Here is a 22,404-nt window from a genome sequence, read left to right as displayed (position 1 = left end):
TACATATTTTTCAAATTGGTTCATTTACATCGGGACAATATACAAACTAAAACCTTGACTATATGACAGCTGTAAATGTGTTCTTTTTACTGTTTTTCCTGTGTATTCGCTCATGTGAGAAGTGTTTGGTGCTTGGTTTCAGTTGCTAGTATACAGATACACAGTGACATCATCCTATCCAGCATCAAGATAATTTCTCTTCTGTTGTCAAGTCGATGCATCCTGCTTGGCTTCTTGCTCAATATATAGCCGAGGTGCTGCTGCTGTGATGTTATGAATTTGTCTCTGATGGTTTAAGCAGAAAACATGAGAGAAAGAGAGGTGATGAGAGCTACATTTAGTACCAAATTAACTGCTAAAGATCTCATATGCTACAGATCAAAACTTAGAGGATATTTTACCCGTGGCTAAGCCCTTTTTCCATTCTAACATGGCGTGTATGCAGTTTCTAATGAAAACAATTGCAGTACTACTTGAAATTCTTAGTAAATTTGAATCAGTGGGTCCTTGATTTTAGACAGAAGTAGACAAAAGCAGCTTCTCATTTTCATCTGACAAATGTTGATTTTGTTTGCTGAAAATACAACACTTACTAGACTTTTCCATTTTAGGCTGACTCTTTTTAAAAAGGAGAATGCTGTAAAAAGGGTCTCAAAAATAATCTTTGTTGCATACTGCACATTACATACTGCTGAAAGCCTGAGGCTTATAATACAGGATATGAGATTCTGTCTAAGGTAGCAACCTTTGATTTTTCTAGCTGATATGACAACTTCTGCTGGCAAATGTTACCAGCTGTATCTAGCTAAGGCTAGCTAACTAAAAGACTTATGTTACAGCAACATATCCACGTAGAAGACATGGAAATAAAGGAGTGACATTCTTGTGTTACAGCATAGCTAATTGGCCATAGTATAATAGCCCAGTATTATGAGAATAAACGGAGGCTTATTATGGAAAAACACACTCGAGCAAACAATATAATGGTTGGATTTATGTTTTGTTGTTCATATTTTCAATACGTGAATGCTAAGCGATGAACTTTGCTAACATAACAAGTTTTGCTGAGACTGCTTGAGTGTAAAATCTGATAAAGAGCAGGACACCGCTTCCGACATTGAGGTAAACTCTGACACAGCAAAATCCAATACCAGCTCTAACGCAGTGGAAGTTCCAGCCCTGGACAAGGCTTTTTCTAACGTAACTTGTATCTGTACAAAGTAATGAAGTTAGCTAATAACTTGCCAACTCTAGGTTACTGTTGTGAGTAGTGAGCTAGTTACCCAGACGTGCTAGTGTTCGCAGCGTAGGTTAGAGCATATAAACACATTGTAATCCATTCCTTGCAGTTTCACTCTTGTGTTTTTGGTTGTTGAAAGGTAAAACAAACAGACACCACAATCCAAACTCTTTGGATACTGAATATATTTTATTATACACACTGACTTAGCATGTGGAGATATCCAAACCTTGACTGACCTGTTGTGCCAAGTTACAAGTGTTAAGCTAAGATTGGACATTCAGTGTTAGGAGGAGGAGTTTAATGAGTGGTCAACTGTCGAGGTCACCGAAGGTCAGGAGAGAAAGTGCTGGAAGCAGTGTGTGAGCGTGAGTGCAAACAAACTAAGCCCATCATTGGAAAGTGTTGGAAGTAGCCTTGCCCTCATCTTTACCAAAGGAAGCAGGGGTCATTTTAAAGCCCTGCTTGCTGTCAACCTCTTGACTTCAGCAGTGATTAACTAGGAAGCCATTCCCTCAAACAAATTATAAGCTTCATAAGCCAAGATAAGGTTGAATTAGAGGCCTTTTCTCTTTTTCTTCCTGCCATTTCAATCCGAATATTGGCTCTGGAAAAGTCATCAGTTAAACCGTATTTGTCGATTGGCTCGGAAAGGCAAGGCTTTGGCATTAGACAAGGGTGCTCTCTGGTGCCACTGAAGTTTTTTTTAAATAGAAACAGTGCATCCTCGCTGCAGGCTTTTTACCTCCCGAGGTTAACCGGAATGAATGTGAGAGAAGATAAAGCTCCTTTTGTTTGCCCTGGAGTCTTTGCTAAACCTGGTGTCTCTTTGTATTGCTTTATTATTAAGACATACCTCTTCATTTATTTAGTTTACAAGATTAGTGGTTTCTTTACTTTTGTTTCTTTCTTTCCTTTGTTCTTTCCTTTGAATTGAAACCAGAGGTTTTGTTCTGACGATTTGTTCTGATGACTTGTCAAATCCTGACTCTGCAGTTATATACAGAGCAGCTGTGATTTCAGACAGCTTCATTACCCTGTGTTTCACAAACTGAAGAGGTTGGAGGGGATTCATTTGTTACAGAGTTGTCCTCTACCTTCCATACCACCCTGGAGGTTTAAAGATAAAATTTAAGAGAACAGCACAGAGAGTACTAGAGTGCCATGCACTGTGTACAGTCCTATTGAGCGTAAACCCAGAGCAGAACCAAGCAGTTCACAGCAAGGAGCCCTGCAGCAGCAGACTCAACATCGCTGCTGCTGGCAGAACAAGGAGACAATTAACTGCACCAAGATAATTAAAGGCAGTCTTTGGGAATCCATTTTTCTGATTGCTCTGGGCCAAAGTACATGTTCAGAGAGCTGAATGATGAATCTCAAAAAGGCTGAGAACCACAAAGGCTCTGTACTGACAATGGTGTCTCCAAGACGGGGTGCGTAGAGGAAAGTGAATGAACGATGCTGGGTCAATTGGAGATGTCTTCTTTACTTTTGCGTTCTTGGAGCTGCTGAGATGAGAGTGTTGCCAAAGCAACAGAGTGCAGACTACCTTGAATACCAGAGCAGAAATGTGTGTGTGTGTGTGTGTGTGTGTGTGTGTGTGTGTGTGTGTGTGTGTGTGTGTGTGTGTGTGTGTGTGTGTGTGTGTGTGTGTGTGTGTGTGTGTGTGTGTGTGTGTGTTTGTGTGTCTATAAACTGTCTGTCAACACATGGTGCACTAACAGCGTTGCTGTACAGTACTGCAGCATCAAAGCAAAGTTGTCTGTTGTGATACTATAACCTACCCCATTAATCTGCCCTTCCTGTGGTGCTCTCTCTCTCTCTCTCTCTCTCACAGATTAATTGTGTGACGTTCCCGTCGCCTGCATGCATGCCGGAGCAACAGCTGCTGAAACCGGACGAATGGAGCTACTGTGACTACTTCTGGGTAAATACCTCAACATTTAAGAGGCTATAAATTTGTTGTCGACTGCCCCTTAGCACAAACTGGTTGTAAAATATCTGAGAAGCGTAGATAAAGACCAGTAACTTAACCCTTAGCACCCAAAATCTCAAATAACAGTTCGTTTTTCTCACCTACTGCTGGAGTTAGCATAAAACTTACTCTTTCCATCAGTTTTATCTCTGATGTCTGTTGAGGATTTTAAAACCATCCATAAATCTATTAGAGATCACACTAAAAGATGCTCGGTATAATTTCAGATCTTGCCTCTTATTTATAAAAATTTGATTTTATTTATTTGTTTATTTACTTTTTCAAATCCACTTGGTTGTTGAGTGAACATCATAGTCACAGTGCAAACAGGAACATCTACCAGCTAATGACTTTCCATGGTTCTGGTTCCCCAACATGCAAACAAAAATTAGCCAAGAGCAGGGCTGTAGCCCACAGCTAACTCAATGACTTCATTGCTATGTTATTCTTCTTGTTTACATCAGCCAAAGCATGATCAGAAATGCGGTACCAAAAACTCTTAACATTTTCATCATAAATGGACTATAGAAAACAAGAAAGACAAAAGGACTGACATAGTGCGTATAAATTAACTTTTCTTTTTTTTTTTTTTCGAGAGTACTAAGGCATAAAATGCCCCATCAGCTTGGCTCTTGTATTCGCATGTCCGTGGAAAACTAAGCAACTCTCCACTATCCACTTATATATAGTAGGGGAAGGAATCTTTAGAATCAAGCAGACTATGGCCTGTGTTACTTTCCTCTTGTGAAGTTTGCGTTGGTTGTCCAGCACGTTTGCTGGCACTGGCGTTAGTCTCTAAATGTGTTGGTGTGCTAAGTATTCAGAAAATACTTCATCCTCCTCTTGCAAAGCTAGTTATTATGTTAATAAATCCAAAAGGCATCCAAATGTTTGCCTGTTTTAAAGAATAAAATGCTAGTGTGTGCACTAATTACAATGTCCAGGTGCTGCTCTGTGCCTTCGCAGTTGGGTGCAGCCTTTGTCCTTCAACTTAACTTTATTAATAATATAAAAATCGATTTTTGGAATTTATCAATTAATTCAGAATTGTAAGTGACAAGGATAGCGATAGAAGCAAAACCATCCAAGCAATGTCAGAATAATTGCAAACAGACTCAGATGCAAAATAATGCCAATTCTACCAATATATGGCATGCCTAGTTAAGACATGCAGTGACTCACTTTCCAGTCTATACTTGGTTTTGGAACAAGAAATCCCCCAAACACTGAGTCAACAACAGGTGTCACAGCTATAAAGCTGCATTGTGAAAACTGAAAAGCAACTGCACAGCAGTTTTTATTCCAGTATTTTGCATGGTGACTGATGATGAGAACCTCATAATGCAGAAGGGCAAAACTAGGTTTACTGATTGGATGATTGAGACCATCAGGGAGATGACTAAACAGTGGAAAGTAGAAGAAGAAAAAGATCTAGATGAGGACTATTTGAGAAAATTTTGGAATGAGAATAACTATCAACTGAAGAAGGAAAGCGATTCTTTCAAAAAGTCACTCTGCCTCTGTTGACATTGCTGCTCTCCCCAGTAAATCATTAAATCAACATCCCCTAGGAGTCCATGTGAACAAATACAGCACTGGATCCTTTTCATCTTTTAACGTGACTCCATATTTCTCTCATACTAGCTGCGCTACATGCTGAGAATCAGCATCAGCTTAAATAAGATCCAACAGACAGTGCAGTAGGATAATACATTACGCACAACTATCTAGAGCACAGCGAGCCAGCTCGCCTCTGCTGGTCTGTTTGGACATCTCCCACCCCTGCGGTGTAATCTCTATGAGGTGTTGTGTGTAGGGCTAACACACTCTAGTCATACACACGGCAGTGACAACACAGTGAAAAGAAAGAGTGAGTAGGAAAAGTTCAAACCAGAGTCAGGGAATGGGCAAGTTTTCAACGCTCAGATTTCCTCAGTGTGTTTATGTGCACTTAAGGAACCAGTTTACTGTTAGTTTACTGCAGTAATCTGTTTTCTTAAACATCACATAAACAAGACCATTGCATGCAGTGACCCGTTGTCTGGTTTTATCGTGAGCATTCTGGATTCTTGTGTGCCAGCAATGGTTGATGCTTAATTATTAGAATTGCCACTTATTCATATTATATAAATTAATTGTTTCAGCAACATAGGTACAGTATGCACTCAAGTCAACTATCAGAGGTGGACGCAAATAAATGCAAGCCCTATGGGATGTTGCTGCATTACCTCTTAATTTAAGGGAGTGTGCAGCAGGCGATTTATTTCACTGAGCTAGTTGGTCAAGGTGTGATGTTCTCATGTTTGTTGCTAAGTATTTGTTCAATGTGTTTCTCGTGTGCTTGCTATGTTTATCTCATAGGCTGATAAGAAGGATGCCCAAGGCAATGGCTGCATTACAGGATTTGAGGTTTTGCTGCAGAAACAGCTGAAGGGGAAGCAGATGCAGAAAGAGATGGCCGAGTTCATACGAGAAAGGTATTGGCTGTTAAATCAGCGGTCTCCTTTTTCCTTTTTTTCACACCTCATCCACAGGTTGCCATGAAAACCATAAAGTTCTCATTAAACAAACCGTTTCCCTTTTTTTATGCTCATTCATGTACATCACTAAGTTGCACAACACAGAAAACCCACATGGAAACAGTTGCATAAAGGCTGTGTGGTAATGAAACTTTCTACTTCCCTCTCAGGATAAAGATAGAAGAGGAGTACGCCAAGAATCTCTCAAAGCTCTCCCAGATCCCTCTAGCAGGGCAGGAAGAAGGGTGAGTGACCTTCTTCTGTGAAGGATTTTCAGGAGAAAAACAAACCCCTTCTCATCATAGTTGAGTTTGACACACGTGGATGCATGGAAGATGTGGCTTTTCAACAGCTGAAAAGCAGTCTTCCAGACTTTCCACTACGTAGCCACTTTGGAGATGCAGAGGCTGTAAATTATGTGTTTTTGGGCTCCTTCCTCCGCAGTATCTTTTGTAATAATAATTATAATGTGAGACTTTATTGCACCATTGATGGCATGTTTCTTCCCAGGAGGGTCAAAGGTCAGGGTCAGCTGCAGAAGAACAGACATGGAGCGGGTAGAATTTCAGTGTCAGATGTTTTAAAGTGTCAGAAAATATATATGGCACAAAACCCAATTGTTTTGAAATAATGAGATGGATGAGAGTGTGAAAAGTAGTGCTGAAACTCAAATTTGAGAACATTCTGCTTTTCTCTTGTTAGAAAAAAAGGAACTAGAATATGCTCTTTTGGACTCTTGGAACTTGTGATGAGCGTTTCCCCCTTATTTTGGATGTTTTATTGACAAAAATAATTGAAAGATTTATTAATCATAACAACAATTTAAGAAATGAGCTGCGACTTTAGTGCAAACATAGAGTAGCAGCAGCTTCAGCCTGTTAGCATTTTGCTAACAGGCTAAGGGAGGCACCTACTAAGAGGCCCCAAGGCAAAAATTTGTTACTTGGCCCCTATTGACTCTAAGTACCTCTTCCCAGGTTTTCTCTGTGTGAATTACTTTACACACAGAAAAAACTGAAGCAAGATGATAAAACACAACTTAGTATGGGTAGCTCAGTATAACCTGAAACAATTCAGTTCTTTAAACTAGATTTTGACACAAACCTGTGGCTTTTGGGGCCCTGGAGGTCTCGGGCCCCTGGCATTTTTTCACTTTGCCTGGTTGGTAATCCAGCCTTGTCTTGCCACTACTCCCCTTTTTCACATCATCCTATGGCAGAGCTTGGGGTAGGATGTGCTCGTTGTATGTCCAATTGTCCCTTGGGCCATGTGTCTGCAGAACGTTCACGACTGACATTACTTGGCTGACATGCCAGAAAGTTGTTAAGAGCAAAATAACAGCATTTTGTTACTTTGAACTATATTTGCATGCTGGTTGGTCCTCTTGACCAATGTTGTTGTTGATGATGTAGCTGGCTGCTGTAGCAGTAGCCTTAGCTGGTGCACTTTGCTGCTAGTAGTAGTGCTAACGGTAGCTTCATTGATCTGCTCCCAGTCTGCCTTTAGTACTGTTTGGGTAGGATTTGAAACTGTTGTGTCACTATTATTGCTTATAATATCAAGTTTACATTTATAGGAAGAAGAATATGTTATTTTTTTTATTTAAAAAGTTAGAAAGTGTGGCATGGGACCTTTAAAGCCTGTTCTGAGTGTTTTTGTTTTGTTGTACATAAATGCGAATTCGGAATTAGCCAGCCAGGGCGACTGCTCCTCAGTGAGCAAGCCAGTCAATTAGCCATCCAGGCTAGGCATCCTGGTGTGAGTCTGGGTCTGGAGGCCCTGTCAGTGATGCTGTGAAACAGTATGGCCTTCCTGTAAATCACTGGATACTTTGATCTCTGTCCCACAGCATACTTCAGCTATTAAGAGAGAGCAGAGAAGAGGGAGGGAGGAGAGAAGTATAGAGGTAAAGGAGGGGTGCTAAGAGTGAAGATGAGGGCAATGAGATTTGAGGAGACAGACGTTTAGTTGTGTGTGGTGGGATCCAGGGAAGCCCTGCAGGGAAAAAGAGTTTGGAGCCACTTCTCCTTTCTCCAGTCTGACAGCAGAGGGGATATCATGCTGAGGGCAGCTCTTTGTCTGATTCACCGAGGGGACACAGGAACATGGAAAGTAAAGTAACAGGAAGCTGAGAGGGGTAAGGCCAGCTAAAGACACCCACAAAGAGAAGAGACTGTGACTTGTACAGACGCCACCTACGGTGTTGTTATTAAACTCATCTTTATTAACAGATTCCTCAGGGACGCAGTGAGAGTGCATAGCAATGTGACTGAATGTCAAAGTTAAAATCATTAGTCTGAAAAACCCGTTCAAAAAAACATAACACAAGTATAATATTTCAAGGTCTTTTGTAGTTTTCACATGCTAGTACATTAGCAATGAACGTGGATGAGTTACACCAGCTATTAATAAATCAATTTCTTATTTTTATATATATTTGTTAACTTTAATTTTTTTAAAATAACTGTTTCAAGAGGAAAAATTATATTTTAAATTGTACCTGCTAATCTTGTAAAAACCAAGTTTATATGTTCTTACATGGAAAAAATACAACCACTTTGTATCATTTGATCTAATGTTACAACACTCTGGAAATTGAACCATGTTTGATTATTGTGTAAAATATAAATATAACTTAATGGTACTTTTTAAAGCTTTTGTTTTTGGCATTTTTCCATGATACAATACAATTGAGATAAAGACAGGAAACATGGGGGGGAAAGGGAGGGGTACTACAATAAAGGCATGCCATATGACCACTGCAATGAGTCAGAGCTAGCTAAAATCTGTAATGCTGTTTTAGTTAGCTCATTTCAGTCAGTTGGTTCAGTGAACTGAGCATCAGGTTAAGCTGGCAGCTACAAGGTGTAAATATGTTGGAACAACTGCTCTCTACATAAGAGCTAGCAAAGTTATATTAGCCACAGCTATGTAGCTGTAGGCTTTAAACTTAAGAAAAGACTGTAGGTGAACTTTTCTAAGACGGCTTAAGGCTGTGTAACCTTTTAAAGAGAGAACAAATGAAAATTTGAAAGTTTAATTCATAAGAAATAAATGCACTCTTGCCTAAATCAGCAGTCAAGGGTTTTGCTTTTAGCCTAACATGCTCTGTATGACCAGTAGACCACTGGTGGCTAATGCTAGCTAGCGTTAGCATACTTCGAGAGATACTATATTGTATACATTACTCTACTGAATCAGATGTCTGACTTTATGACTCTGTCTGCTCTATTGACTATATCGCTCTATCTACTGTAACTGTGCTACTGTTACACTATGTTTTAGAATTTACCATTATCCCATAATTACCACACTGCTGTTCAGCAAAAATTTCTCTGCTCACTTAAAAATCATAGAAATGGACTGTACACTTTATTTCATATTAAAAGTTTTTACATCAGACCAAGAAAGTCGGCAAATTATAATGTGCAAATGAGAGACTGTGCAAGGTTTACCCTCCCCTGCCCTGTTTACATGCATATAAGATAACCCCTCTTCATATTAGCATGGTAATAGAGGGCCAGAGTGGGATGGAATTGTCCTATATAGAATCCAGATTATGCCAGCCGGTTAGCTGCCCACACCCAGAAAAGTGCAACACAATACTTTCATTATTCTCTCCCTCAGGCCGCTCTGTTGTCAGCCAGGACAATCGCTGTTTTGTTGCTCAGTTCCTACCATCCGACCGGCCGCAGCCCAGAACCAGCCGTCTATTTATTCCTGAATTTACCATTTGTTTGGTAGAGATGTGGCTGCGAGGCATGTGACCACTCTTTATTGCAACCAATCATGCACTGTATCAGTTCTGTTGAATGGAGGGAGTACATGGCAGGAGATTAATTTTCCCTTAGATACAGTATTTTGTTGGCAAGTGATTATCTGCCCCTGGGGACTGTAAGACTGCAGGGACATGAAAGATGTAATTTATTGAGTCTGAATAACATTTGGAGCGTTGCAACCTTTGCAGCTTGGAATCATTGAAGATATGAACAAAAGGCTATGTTACCTCTAGTTTCTCATATTTCTTTAAGGTACAGAACATAAAAGACATCATGAAATAGGCTCTTTACTTGCTTGAAATTTCGAATTCCTGTTGAAACAAAATGTTTGGTTGGCACATGACACGGCCAGGGAAAGTGTCAATCAATGGAATAGCAGTTAAGGAGAGAAAAGTTGTTTGATTATATGTTTGGGATGCAGAAGGGTGGAGTTACTTAAAGAGCAAGAAAATCTTGTTTTCGCTGACTTCCAGTGGTTTGATTTTTCACCTTGCTGCAATGATATACAAGTGTACTCCAGGGTGTGTCAGTACATTGTGACAACACTGATGGTTGTGGTTACATGTGCATTAGAACACACTTCTGACTACACCTAACCACAGCCATCAGCTATTCTCGGGTTGGCCAGAAGTGAAATAGACTCGAAACTTTAAACAAGGGAGCCCAGTGAAACGCTGATTTTCACCTTTCCAGCCAGTTACGTTTTCTGTTTGCACCTACTAGAGCAGGTTGAGGTCACCTTTAAAGATTCAGTGTTTTCCAGGAAATTATAATCTTTCTGGGATGTTAAAGTGTTTAATTCAGGGTCTTTTTAAGGCCCCTGTGTGCAGAATTACAAATTCCTCACCTTGGTTTCCCTAGTGGTAGTATGAAATACAGATTCTACGACAGACAGCGACAGATGCCAAGTGACACATGGATTGCTCAAGTTTCCGCCAGGATAATGTCCCTTTTCTACTCACAAAGAAGAAACACATAAAAAAGTAACAAAACAACAACAACAAAAAGATTCCCTTTGTTCCCAGTAATCAGTTTTAAATAAATTCGAGTTCAACTTCTCATTTAGCTTTATTGCCATTTCCACACGTATGCATGACATACATACAGGGAAATGAAATGGACCTCAATGCAACATAGAACAGACACTAAGGACGAATGCACCACAACGAATAGGTGTGAAAGAAAAAACTGAACTAAAACTAAAAACTGTAAACTAAAAATTAACACGTAATAAGGTGCAATCTTACATTAGCGGCAACAACTTGGAACAAGGTCCAGTGTATTTTCTCCTCTTATATTAAATTTTAAATGTTGGAGTATCACGGAACCGTCTTTAAATTTGCATGATCGAAGTTGCCAGCGATGAGGAAAAATCTGTTGTAGTGTGCTGCTTGATGATCGCTGATGCCGCTGTACAGCTCTCGCAGTGCCTCCGACTGCGCTCGGGGGCAGGTAGACTGCCACAGTAACAACAGCGTCGAGCTCCTTTGGCGGATAGTAGTCACGACACTTGACCATCGTAAACTCCACCGGAAGAGAACAGACTTTCCTTGCACCATTCGTTGTTGGTATAAACATGCCGCCCACCGCGACGAGTCTTACTGGACGGCGATGATTGATCAAGTTTTTGAACTGAATCTGTTTTCTTTTTCCTTGGATTGTTTTTTCTTTAAAGATAACCTCTGGGGTCATGTATCCACTAGTAGCGCTGTGGAGCAATGTTTTTATGAGTCATCCTCTTTTTTTCTTTGAAATCTTGAAGGCGCACAAGGACACACATGCATGTACGCAAGCATGCGGTTGAAGTGATACACGTTTCTGCCAATGGTTTCACACTATTCCACTGATGTTCTTCAAAGCAGGAAACTGTGATTAAAACATGCAGTGAAGCTAAATCTGAATAACCGATTCCTTCCACTACCTGCTTGGATGGGACAGATGGTTTAGTCCACTTGGACTGTAAAACTTTTTTACAGGTTAACAAATGGCGATCATTAACTGTAGGATGTGAAATTATGTCTGAATGTGATTTTAAAAAGTTCAGAATCCTTTAGACCCTCTTCGCTGCCGTGGATTTGCAGGTGCCAGACTTTACTCTGACGGTGTTAGGAATGTTTTGGATGTCAGTCTGAGGGAATTCCACACATGTCTTCGTTCAGAGCCTACTTTGAAGTGACCCGCTTACCCGTAAAGACAGTCAGTTCTGGACCCGGAGCCTGTAGGATGATTGTTTTACAGTCTTCAGTTTGATGAAATATGAAGAGGATTTCTACCTTATTCCATTTTCCATCAGGGCTAATTATGAATCGTGAATCCCTATCAAAACAGAGGGGCCTATAATTATCATGTAATGTGCATTGGCTAACTTTAATTTTAACACTTATCCTCAAAACAATAGAAGCCCTCTCAGTGTTATAGCCCCCAGCCTTGACGAAAAGCTGAACTCATAACTGAGAGAATAAGCTGAGGCATATCTCATGTCCTATACATCCTAATCATCTGTTGAACTGGCTGTGGACCTCAGCTCAGCTCTCTAGATTTACTGGGTACTTGTGTATCTGTGAACTTTTGCTCTGACTCTGCCTCTGAACCCCATCTGTGTGTGTCTGTGTGTGTGTGTGTGTGTGTGTGTGTGTGTGTATAACTGTGTGTGTGTGAAAGGATTCACTCGGCCCCCTCTCCAGCTCTGTCTTACTCCTCCTTTTGCCTGACACTTTCTGCCTTCCCTCCAAGAGTCTTAATGTGAAAGTGTGTGTGGTCCTTTCTTGTGTTAGATATTAAACACACACACGCTCTCCCTGCTACTTATCTGTTCTCAGGACTCTGGGGGAGGCTTGGGCTCAGTTGAAGAAGAGCCTGGCAGACGAAGCTGAAGTTCACCTAAAGTTCTCCTCGAAGGTAATTCAGCATATTTTGCTGCATCCCTAATTAATGTATGTTTGGATGCAATGAAGAATAAATGAGAGCGAGGGAGTTACATAATGCTTTAATGTATAGCATCTTTATCATTCAAGTGTGTGTTTTCTGTAAACGAAAATGGTAAAAAAAAAAAAAAAAAGGAACAATCTGTGACATTTTATAAATTTGTGAATTGGAGTACACAACTGATAAGCGTACTACGGAGAGAGGAAGCCCTTGTGGAACAGTATGTGATTCCGTATTTAGCGTCGGTTCTGCAATGTGCAGCACATGTGACATGTGACTCACGAGGAAGACCGCCTGCCTTCAGACGTAATTACATACAGTAAAGGGCTTCCTGATGGCTCTTGGGGCTAAAGCACACGCATATGACACATAGGCTTTGAATCAGCATTTATCAGCCACCACCTTTTTTTTGCCGTTGTAGTCGTGAATTCCTCTTCGTAGCTTCTTCTCGAGCGAGACATGTTCAGTCTAGGAACTCAGTTCCACGCATATGAAATGCATATAAAACCTATAAAGATCATGAAATCATGCGTGCCATTATCTCTAGTGGAAAGTACTAAGTATTTTCTTAATTTTAAGGTGGTGAAGAATAAGCGTTCGATGAGTTTGTCTTGGGAGGGAAGACGAAAGATAGAGGCCAGGATTATAGCTTGACTGATAGAGGAAATGGAGTCGGTGATGTTATCCTCCAGAGATGCACAGATGTGCGGCGCTGTTCCAGGCTCTTGGAGGAGAAGGAAGCATTTGAGTGGAAATGAACTTTGAATGATGGTTTCCAACGTGGCTACAGAGGGGAGATGTAGAGCTCATACATCACTGATGGCTAGGACAGAATACCTCGTTGCTTTTTATGATCATATAACACATGACAAGCTTGCTACTCACAAGTTAGTCATTTCAAGAACAATATTATCTTGTCACATTCTTGGATCAGTAAGTTTTCAATCTGCGTGTCATTTGATGTTTCTTTAAACCTTTTTTCCTTCAGAAATCTGGTAAAGTCTGAAAAGGAAGCTAAGCAATGTTGACATCTAATGTTCTGGTTGTTGTTTGGCTCCATATAATCAAACATTTCTCATCTAAACTAGCAGCGTATTAAAGGATGATGATATCATGTAGAAAGCGACTAAAGGGAATGGAGCTAAGTATGGTTTTTAGATAATTAAATCAGATATGTGGGGGGGGGGTTAAAGTGATTTCCCTTTTTGATAACGTTCTTATCACTGAAATTTATATGGCACGGTTCTTTTCATGACTTGCTGCTGGGAAAAGAGGTAATTTTACTTCAACACCTCTTCATATGCATGAAGAGTTGCTGTATCTACATCTGGATTCATATTGTCATTCAGCACCTGAAGCTGCCTGACACATCAGGAATCTGAAAGTAATCAAAAGTTGCACATGCTTATGGACAGTGAACACAATACGTCATAAGGATCACTGACTGACACCGGATTGAAATTCAGATTCACACTACACTGAATAATAAATTTCTTCTCTATCCCACCACATGCTGATGCTGAGGAAACACCATAGAACTGAGTGAAAACATTTCCGAGGCATTCGTCTTCTTCTGCTTCTACTGTTTTTGTGTTGTTGCAAATGTGCTGTCCTCACATGACACTGTTCAACTGATTGTGATAAGCTGGGGAGCCAAATACAGCTCCGGCATACTTTACATCATCATCAGTGTGAGTGTCAGATAAGCAATCTCACACTGGGTCTGTTGTTGCTTCAGAATGCAAATCTTTGGCCTACGTTTTCCAAGAAGGTCCAACTGCAAACCTCAGTCTCGGGGACAAGAAAACTAGCCTGTCATTATCTTCTGCCGGTCAGTGTTGACTTTTTGGTTGTTTTTGGTTTGAGCAGCTCCAGAGTGAAGTGGAGAAGCCTTTGCTGACCTTCAGGGAGAACTTTAAGAAGGACATGAAGAGGTTCGACCATCACATTGCAGACCTACGGAAGCAGCTGGTTGGTCGCTATGCCGCAGTGGAGAAGGTACACCTACAAAAACACAGATATAAGAACGAATTAAGCAGCTCCAATGTAACACAGTTCTGTCCTTGCATTTGGCAGCAGCTAAATTTCAGGAATCATCTTGCTGGTGATTAAAATTCCACAGCTCTTCCATAGCAGACGGCTGTTTCCTGTCCCTGGAATGTTTCCTGCTTTTTGTATATGTACAATGAAAAGCAACTGGCTGAAGCCTAAAGGGAACGGCAGAAATCTGTCTCGCATCATCTGTCATCTGAGCAGTGTTCACTCTGAGAAGGGACAGCACACTTTCTTTCTGATAAACTAATCTGATGGACAACTGAGCATTTGAAGCTAGTCAGGAAATAATACACTGACTATGTTGGCTTTCATAACGCAGCTTTAACACAGGATGATGAGTGAATAATGAGAAAGCGTGTAGCAGATGAATGGAAGCAGTCTTACACAATATAATAGCTGCAAACTTTTATGACTTTAATTATAATGTTTGTTTCCAGAACACTACACACTTAAGTAAGCCTCATGCTTTTTCTTAAAAATAGGGGCTTGTCCAAAGTTTCTCTATACGTGCAGTTGTGAAATCTGAGCATGTCTCTGATTTTCTCTGATTCCCTTATTTGCATCAGGCCCGCAAAGCTCTGGCTGATAGACAGAAAGAGCTGGAGTTGAAGACTCAGCAGTTGGAGATCAAACTCAGCAGCAAGATCGAAGAAGACATCAAAAAGGCCCGCAGGAAATCCACACAAGCAGGTGAGAGTCAGACTGACTGCAGGTCACGGTGGGGTCAGTCTTACTCAGATGTTTGTTATTTTAAATGGGAGAGACTTCCGGTAAGTGCATTTATGTTGCAATCTCTTACATGTGGGTGTAAAAAATAGAAACCTAATCAAATTTTTTGTCAGGTTAGCAGCCCTAGAAATGGAAGAGGAAACTTCGTGATATACGGTATTTCTGCCATTTAGTGCACAAGACTAAAGCCCCACAGGTGCCCACTACTGGCTGCAGGGTTATTTTATTTCACAAAGAGAAAGTTTTGGACTGAATCGGGGCTGAAAATGTAAAGTTTGCCCTGAGGGTGGCACACGATGAAAGTTTATATGGCCGCTGAAAAAGGGTCCATCCTCTGGAAGCATGAATCTGCTCAGTTAACGTAACGACATTCTGTTTATTTGCTCGTAAGATATCTCTTGTGTACAGGCTTGATGTTTTGGTCTGAGACTAGAGCAGTGGTTCCAAATCTGACTAGAGGTCTTCACGGGTCCACTATGTTCTGAGCAACTCAGATACAAAATCTATTCAGCCTAACTGGGTCTCATTTTACTGCGAATTAGAAACAGGATATAGATAAAAGTTTTGAAAGTTGAAGGAAAATTAGTGCCTCTTATCGCAGCAAGCATGCTTTATGATGTTTAATGACAGTTTTTTGGAATTTGACTCACAGATATTAAATAGGTTAGAACACTGTCTTCTGTCTATCGCCCAGTTGGCTACAGAATGCTGAACTGTTTGTGCAGGAGGTTTCGATGACTTTACATTTGTTCTTAGGACATGCTGTTCCTTTCCACCGAGGTTGCTTGTTAATTGCTTGTTAAGGGAATGAAGTGATAACGCATGGTGCTTTTGCCAGTGTCTGTATTCTCTCTCTGTTAGGGTCTGTTTGGGTCGACCACATTTTGGATCCGGTCTAATTATCCTCATGTCTGTTCAGGTTAGATCTGGCTGTGTTCAGGTTTCCCTTGGATCGAGTCTCTTGTTTTTTGAAAATGAATTTAATTAAAATGTTCATTTTAACAGAAGAGTAGGGCACTGAAGGAAAAGTCAGAAGTTAGGTTCATCCTCTGGGGCCAATGAATATCCTCAGTGAAAATGATGATCTGGCCAGTATTTTTTGAGATTCCTGGTCACGGAACAAATGTTGGGAATGGGGAAATTTTAACTCGACAGTGGCACAAGTCAAAAGGTTAGGGAGTCATCAGATGACCTCATGACAGTTTGGTCAGCAGTTGAGTTTCTAAATAAAATATGCAAAGAAAATACATTTTAGGAGACAGTGTTTCTCCATATAGCAGATACATGGGTCTGGATTTCATCACTCAGCCTATAAAAAGACCCTCCCCGATGTAGGATTCTCACTCTTTTTTTGTTTTTTCTCACAGTGGTTTGTGTCAACGCTGCCCTCAGTTCAGCAACAAATCTCCACTTCACTGGCAGCAGAACTGATACAGTTTAGTAAATAGTTAACTTACTGCACATAATTCTGTATGCTCCTTCGGTGTTTCTTCAGCGCTTCATTGGCTTTGTCTGTGAACCAAGTTGCTGTGTTTGTCTTTTTACATGAGTCATGAGCTTTATCAGCACTTCGAGCCAGACTGGGAGTTTTTTTTAATGTAGGGATAGAAGAGGAGGGAAGAAGAGGGGTCAGACACATTCTTTGCTCGACCAGCCTCTTCACACCAGACTGACAGAAAGGCGTGGGCGTGGACTAACTCCATAGCCCCCGGGAGCACTCCACATAACCACACACACGCACACACACACAAACTGTACATCAACATTAAGAATGTGACTGCAAAAAATAATCTTTCCCACAAAGTCACTGCTTCTATTATAGAGATTATACAGTCTAAAAATATTGGTTGTCTTAAAATTATTTGGAAAAATTATTTGATCAAGAGAATTTGACTAATTCCAATTTGGGGCAACTTGTTTCAAGATTTTGTGATCAAAGTTAGACTGCTCTGTTTAAATTCCACTGGAAACAAGAGGAATTGAGTCTTATGTATCCAGCAAATGAATATGAGACTAAGTGACTTGTTAAAGTGAGACTTCGTATTTTTTGCAAAAGAAATGACAGCTTTCCTTCTATTAATGAAAAGCTCAATTGACAAGCAACAAAATGCATCCTTGCTCAATTTAATACAGACGGGAGTTTTGCTGCTACAGCCTCATTTGGTCTGGTATGACCATTAGCTTATGCTAACTAACTTTTAGATAGATATTTGCTGAGACATTTTGATGACTTTCTGACTCTTCTCTACTTGTGGTACTGTTACAACATGTTGTAGCATCTGCCATTGTGCCATTACTGCCACTGGGCTCTGAATTCTGCTCGCATCTGGGGTGTTTCCGCTGATGGTTGCTTCCCTATTTGGGAAAATTCCTTAACCAATCAGACTTTTGCACTTTCTGTCTTCTGTAAAATTAGAGTTATAGTTATTCTTATTTACATATTTTTCTGTAGTAGTATGACATAGTTATTTAATTGCAGCCCATGCACACTATATGTTAGCCAGCAGTCATTCGCAAGCAGATGAGCTGTACTGATAAAATTCCTGTTTTATGATTGCAACGTCGTCTGACAACAACAGCATAAATCCAAATTCATTACGACAGCTCGCTGTGTATTTGGCAATCACAGAGAGGGTTAGACGCAACTAAAGGTTGGAGGGGGGCAAGGGCTGTTTTAATTTGGCCAGAGGGCTTAAATGGTGGAAAGTATTGGTGTTGTGTCAAACCACACCCACAAAGCCCTAATCAAGTCGATTAGCTGAGTTTTTGACTGATAAATTTGTGACAAGTAATACTTAAAGATGTTTTATTTCAATGTTGCTTATTTAGTCATGAATATTATTGATTTAATAGAGAAATACTCGAAGACTTGAAGGATCCATGCAGTTTTCACAGTCTTCAGCTGGGTCAGGAATATGTACTTTAATTTAAAAAAAAAATCCCCAGTAATTTCCCGAAGCACTGTAGGTTTTAGCAAACATTACTGGATCAGGAAGAAATAGTGTATTTGTTGGAGACTAATTCACTCTAGATTGATATACGCTTGGTGCTGTGGTGAGTATTTACAGAGCCGAACAGTGTATGTGGGGTTGAAAATAAACTACACTGTGTGTGTTCATGGTAAAGAGGACATGTCACCCAGTGCAACATTGTGGCTTGGTGATTTTAATAGTTTTTGCACAACAATGGAGCTCTATGGCTCAAAGGAATAAGATACATCAAACTTTCGGATACACACACAATACTTGTTGATAGGATCAGTTCATTGTCTGTTTTGGTGTTTTCATGGGATTTTTTGAAAGTAAGAAAATAATAGAATATCACCAGACTTATCCTTTAAAATTGACATATTCTATTCAATTGACATGATAAACCTCAAGTTAACTGCTTGTCTATAATATCCATAAGAGCCTGCTGACAAACAAAACAACATGAACACAATCTCAGATCAAGTCAATGATTGATAATGAAGTGTAATTGAAACGACAATTCAGTCTGATTATCAGACTACATATCAGTGAAAATACAGCTGCATGTTAGGAGGGTGTGAGGGGAAAAAGAGCAGGAACCGACTTTGTTTGTAAACGTTTTTAATAGGTCAGCGACATGAGGAAAGTGACTGGCTGAGAGTAAACAAATGTAGACTCTCCGCCCAAAGTGTGATGTCATGACTCAACCAGGCACGACCACATGCTGTCACACACAAGTACGAGTCCTCCATGCAAAGCGGTTATCTTCACACACACACACAAACACACCCACTCACACACACACACACACACACACACATATATATTCATCCCTCCTCCTTGCTGCTTATGCAACCAGGGAGACAAACAGCAGCAGTTGTTGACGGTGCTCGTGTTGTCTGGCTGCCAGTGATGATGACTGCAGTGTGAGCGAAGCAGAGAGGGGACTGATGCCAAAACAACTAAAGCACGGCATCTGTCTGCTCATAACAAAGACTCATTATCGCTTTATGCTCTCACTGCATTGGAGTACACAAAGCATTGGCTCATTTATCTCTCCTTATTCCAGTGATTTCCCAATGTTTTTATATCAATCACCTTTATATCAAGGCCATAATCACATTTTTATGAAACTCATTACTTTTGCTTTTTGTTACCTAAAAAGACATTTTTGCTTTTTGTAAGAGTTGCTGGCCTGTTATGAGGGCGTATCTGTGGCATAAACAGCAGCTCTTTTACATTTTCTTCCAACTTTTTCTTCAGTTTCTATTTATAGAAGCATATAAGACCTGAGCCTGAACTCACCTGAAAATGCTGCAAACTGTAAACTGTACTGCAACAGCAAATACTACAACTTTTTGATGTGCTTTAACATACAATTCACATACAAATCCAATTAAATCGATCCGTTCCTTTATCCCAGAGACCCACCAGTAGGTGAGTCATTATAAACTTGTTCTGTACGGCCGAGCATTGTTCAAACACCGCAAAACTTTTGTTTAAAGATACCAAATGTGTCAGGCTGAATTTGTGGGAAATGTATATAACATGATGCACAAGACATCTAGAATATTTCCTTTTTTATGGAAAGGTGCATGGAGTCTGACCTCAATATAGCTTCAGTGAAGAGTTGGAAGAACCTGATACAGAATAAACTGTATATAATACTGTGAGAGGGTGGAATTTTTTTTTTTCTAAACTTAATGCTACCTCAAGCTGCTCGAATCCATATTTTTATATTAACAATGGGTCGAAAGACTATATTTAATGTAAAAGTAATTTGTAATGATGAACCTACGGAGATTTATCACCCAACTCTGCATTTCCCCTCAGCTCTCCGGAGCGTTTTAGCGTCTTTTAGACCATTGTTTTGGTTTTACGGCCCACAGCTGAACTGTTTTGGCTCAGTCTCACCGCTCTCATCAGCGTCATTTCCAGATGCAACAGGTGGCAGTTTTCAGCAAAAAAAAAAAAAAAATACTGTCAATACTACCAAACAGCAGACGGACAGATTTAACTGGAGCATTGAGCAGATGAAGAGGCAGATATTTTTCACAAGAGTTGGTGAAGAAACAAAAAAGAGCTAAGGAGAGTGAATATTGGACGTCCGTTCACCAAGTGGCCAAGAAAACACCTCTAAATGAATGCTAACGTTGCTGGGTGTGTAAATAGGCAACATGCCAACATGTTCGCCATATAATCTATATAATGTGATAATATGTAAATGTTGTGTCTGGTACCTCCAGTTGGCCAAAAAGTCTGTTATTGCAGGTTTAAGATCAAATAAAAAAAGAGAAAAGAAAAACATGAGGTTTAGGGGTCAAATAATGTCGGTATTTCACAGTAAAAACAGCAAACTCTGTAGCCTGATAATCATTCGGCCTGACATTCCCATGCCTGCTGATTTGTGTTTGAAGAGGGGGTTATTTTGTTTGGTTTCGCCCTAACCAAACAGCAGTGAGTGACGCTTCCGTGCAATGTCATTTTCAGTTGACACAGTTGCTGTAGTAGCAGTTGCTAGTTTCTGGATAGCTTAATGTTTTTGTGATGATTGACTAAATATCCTGATTCAAGAGTTGTCGTTGCTGTAATTGGATTTACAAAAGCCTTTACAGATGCATCCATCTCATCCATGCTAGGCGCCAGTTTTTTTTTTGGTTATTTTTCAGTGTTTCTGTTTGAATCACTAACAAAACTAACGTGGGAGATGATTAAGAGTTTTGCCTATTTAACTGAATACAAACAGGTCATAAGAATGACATAAATCTCTCTATTGACGGTGACATGGAACAGTGAGGGAAGCAGTGACACTTCACATCATTTTTTAAAAATCTGTCATTTTGTTGTGGACCTGTTTGAATCCCCGTTAGGACCATTTTTGGTCCCCGGACTCCACTTAGAGAAACACTATCCTGCACTAGCTTTGAGCTATTTAGCTGTCACAATTAAAAGGAGAATACAATATTAATATGAATGTAAACAGTGGATATACCAGCAGACATTCACTGTAGAAGATTGAGAGTCATCTGCTAAAGAACAGAATAATCAGCATCATTTCCTCTCTGATCTAATCTCACACAGGATTAGTTTTTGTTTTCGCTGTCTGCAGGATACAGGCAGTAGGATTAATGAAAGCACAGATTAGACCTCTCCTTTTATTATTACTTATGGTATCATAATGAAATCTATTATCAGTCCAGATCGTCTGCACGGTTTTGGATAATCGTATCAGCTGAGTGAGGTGGAACAAATGCCGCTCCGCTGTGGCAGTAACACGGCAGCTGGGAGGGAACAGTTGGGAAAGTGGCACCACCTAGGGGAGATAGCGTATGCCACATGTAGAGCACATCTGGAGAGGCACAGTTAGCAGGCACACTTTGTCAGGTCTCATTGCTGTTGCATACCACGTTTCAGTATATATTTCCAGAGTAAAAGCCCCCTATCACCTGGTTTTTCATTCTGTGTGGCAGGAGACGATCTGATGCGCTGTGTCGACCTTTACAACCAGTCCCAGTCCAAATGGTTTGAGGAGATGGTCACCACAAGCCTGGTAAGATATCATGGGTTTGCTGACTGTGTGGAATTTGGCTGCGTGAGAGGAAGCTCTGCTGTATTGTTATTTTTATTTTTAGGTTTCAGCATAACATGTTACAGTATTTTATAATGGTTTCGACTCATTTGTTTTACAGCAGCTGTGATGTGCAAAATACATAGTGTAAATAGCCAAACTGACTTTCTTAGTGACCTGAATTGATACAGATGTTTATATTTTGTGTGCTAGTGTGAGAATTTGAGTTAAAAATTGGGAGCGTAGCGTTTAGCCTCAAAAGGTTTGCTAATTTAAACCAAACTTATTGTGAAATGCTGTACCACATTTTGTGACAGGTACAGAGCGTAACAGTTATTCAAAGAAACTACCAGTGAAAATAATAAAAATTTCAAAAACTGAAATATAATGAAGGAATGAACACAGACTCTTCAAATGAAGAAAAGGTAAACATGTAGCAAAATCATAATCACCTTGAAATAAAATTCAACATTTAGCTACGTAACATACCATATATTAACCATTTTAATTTACATATTTATTCCACCCTTTCATACACACAGCGATACATCTACACAACCATACACAGTGTGTATAGTTGTGTATCAGTCATTCTTGACTCTCCAAGCCAGCATACAAGTGGTGTCAGTGATTTCTCAGGTTCAC

General features: G+C 40.1%; 1 protein-coding gene across 2 annotated transcripts in view; it reads left to right on the top strand.

The window, feature by feature from the left end:
- LOC120794246 (growth arrest-specific protein 7-like) overlaps nucleotides 1-22,404 on the top strand; it is a 60,331-nt gene that overhangs the window by 34,517 nt on the left and 3,410 nt on the right. For both annotated transcript variants that reach the window (XM_040135116.1, XM_040135117.1), the window contains 7 exons: nucleotides 3,078-3,167; nucleotides 5,577-5,692; nucleotides 5,905-5,979; nucleotides 12,333-12,411; nucleotides 14,308-14,436; nucleotides 15,060-15,183; nucleotides 21,662-21,741. In XM_040135116.1, coding sequence (XP_039991050.1) covers nucleotides 3,078-3,167; nucleotides 5,577-5,692; nucleotides 5,905-5,979; nucleotides 12,333-12,411; nucleotides 14,308-14,436; nucleotides 15,060-15,183; nucleotides 21,662-21,741 — 693 coding nt within the window. The remainder of the gene's footprint in view (nucleotides 1-3,077; nucleotides 3,168-5,576; nucleotides 5,693-5,904; nucleotides 5,980-12,332; nucleotides 12,412-14,307; nucleotides 14,437-15,059; nucleotides 15,184-21,661; nucleotides 21,742-22,404) is intronic.

Source organism: Xiphias gladius, chromosome 9, assembly GCF_016859285.1.
Source record: "Xiphias gladius isolate SHS-SW01 ecotype Sanya breed wild chromosome 9, ASM1685928v1, whole genome shotgun sequence".
NCBI lineage: Eukaryota > Metazoa > Chordata > Actinopteri > Istiophoriformes > Xiphiidae > Xiphias > Xiphias gladius.
The sequence above is the reverse complement of the archived record's forward strand: the minus strand, read 5'-3'. Positions and strand labels throughout refer to the sequence as shown.